The sequence below is a fragment of the Monopterus albus genome, unplaced genomic scaffold, assembly GCF_001952655.1.
Source record: "Monopterus albus unplaced genomic scaffold, M_albus_1.0 scaffold454.1, whole genome shotgun sequence".
Taxonomy (NCBI): domain Eukaryota; kingdom Metazoa; phylum Chordata; class Actinopteri; order Synbranchiformes; family Synbranchidae; genus Monopterus; species Monopterus albus.
The window spans coordinates 177,510-178,890 of record NW_018128334.1 but is presented as its reverse complement, the minus strand read 5'-3'; the positions used below and the strand labels follow the sequence as shown (position 1 = coordinate 178,890).

Sequence of the window (1,381 nt, the reverse complement as noted above, 5' to 3'; positions counted from 1 at the left end):
TTTATTGTAATTTGGCACTATACAAATAAACTTGCAATGAACTGAATTAAAATGCAGACACAGCTTTGTTTCGTACCACAAACATGATTATGCTATTGCCTCCCAGGATGATGACGTAACCCAGCAACAGAATGACAAACAGGATCATCGGTCTGTCGCCGAGGCTGGAGAGGCCCTGGATGATGAAGAAGGTGACACCGTCAGGCTCCCTGGTGCCGTTAACAGAGCTGGATCTGTGACTGGTCGACAAGGGTGGGTCTGAATCTGGAGACACAAGTAGAGAGGTGTCAGTGTTGAGTCACAGTCAGGACATCAGGAGGCCGAGTGCACTTCAAGGCTCATGGTCCATGTTCACCTGGGGGATTTCATACTGCCTGACATAGTCCTGTGTCTTATTTTGCTGCAGTTATTAGTTGATAATTAGAAATTATATCAATATTTGGTAACAGATTAATCATTTCAATCATATCCTAAGCAATGTGAGAAATAGCAACCTTTGTCTGATTCCAGCTTCTAAAAATGTGACGATTTTCCAGTTTTCTCTGTTTTATATGATATTAAACAAAAGATCTTTTGGTTTTGGACTCTTGGTCAAATGAAACAAGACATTTTAAGACATCTTCTTTGGGCTGGGGACAGTTATAACAGGGTTTTTTTTTACTAAATATGTTTTTTATACAACTTCTTCACCAATATATTTTTGTAAATAACAATGACTGGGTTTATTAAATAGAAATAATTCAAAGATTAATTGATTCTGAAAAAAGTAGTGAGAAGTGTCATTTCATTTGTAGGCTGGGTTGCTACACCACACACAGATATACACTGCTCAAAAAAAAAAGGGAACACAAAAATAAGACATTCAACTATGTTGTGTTCCCTTTATTTTTTTGAGCAGTATATATAGACTCTTATGGTACTGATGGCCCCAGCAGTGGTAAGGGGTTACAATATACATTTCTGTAGTTTTCACTAGTGTTAAACCAGGAGCTAACAGGGTAAGAGCTTGACATTAGTGGACCAGAGCAAGCAGTAAAGTGATGGACATGACGAGACAAGATTGTAGTGCACAGATACAACACTGTAAGAGAAGAGCAGATCCTGTTGTGCCTCTGTGTACATTAGACAAAAACAGTTCAGCACTAAGATAAATGCAGATATTAGAAAGTGATATTAAGTATTTTCAAATTAATGCCTCATATGTAACTTAACCATATGTTGCCTGTCACAAAGCTCACACACCATGAAACCAGTGCAGTACAGAGTCAGCAACACACAATGAAAAGCACAGAAAAACTCACAGACCTCTGGGGCTTTCAAGTGAGACCTGAAGCGGCCAAAGCTCCATTTCTCCTCAGCACAGACAGATGATAGATGGCTG

General features: G+C 39.0%; 1 protein-coding gene across 5 annotated transcripts in view; it reads right to left on the bottom strand.

Moving 5' to 3' along the window:
• LOC109952326 (olfactory receptor 6N1-like) overlaps positions 1 to 1,381 on the bottom strand; it is a 10,928-nt gene that overhangs the window by 4,777 nt on the left and 4,770 nt on the right. For 3 of the 5 annotated variants that reach the window (XM_020587351.1, XM_020587352.1, XM_020587353.1), the window contains exon 4: positions 77 to 264. In XM_020587351.1, coding sequence (XP_020443007.1) covers positions 77 to 264 — 188 coding nt within the window. Of the gene's footprint in view, positions 1 to 76; positions 265 to 1,305 lie in introns of all 5 variants that reach the window. The other 2 variants (XM_020587350.1, XM_020587354.1) reach the window with 2 other exon arrangements.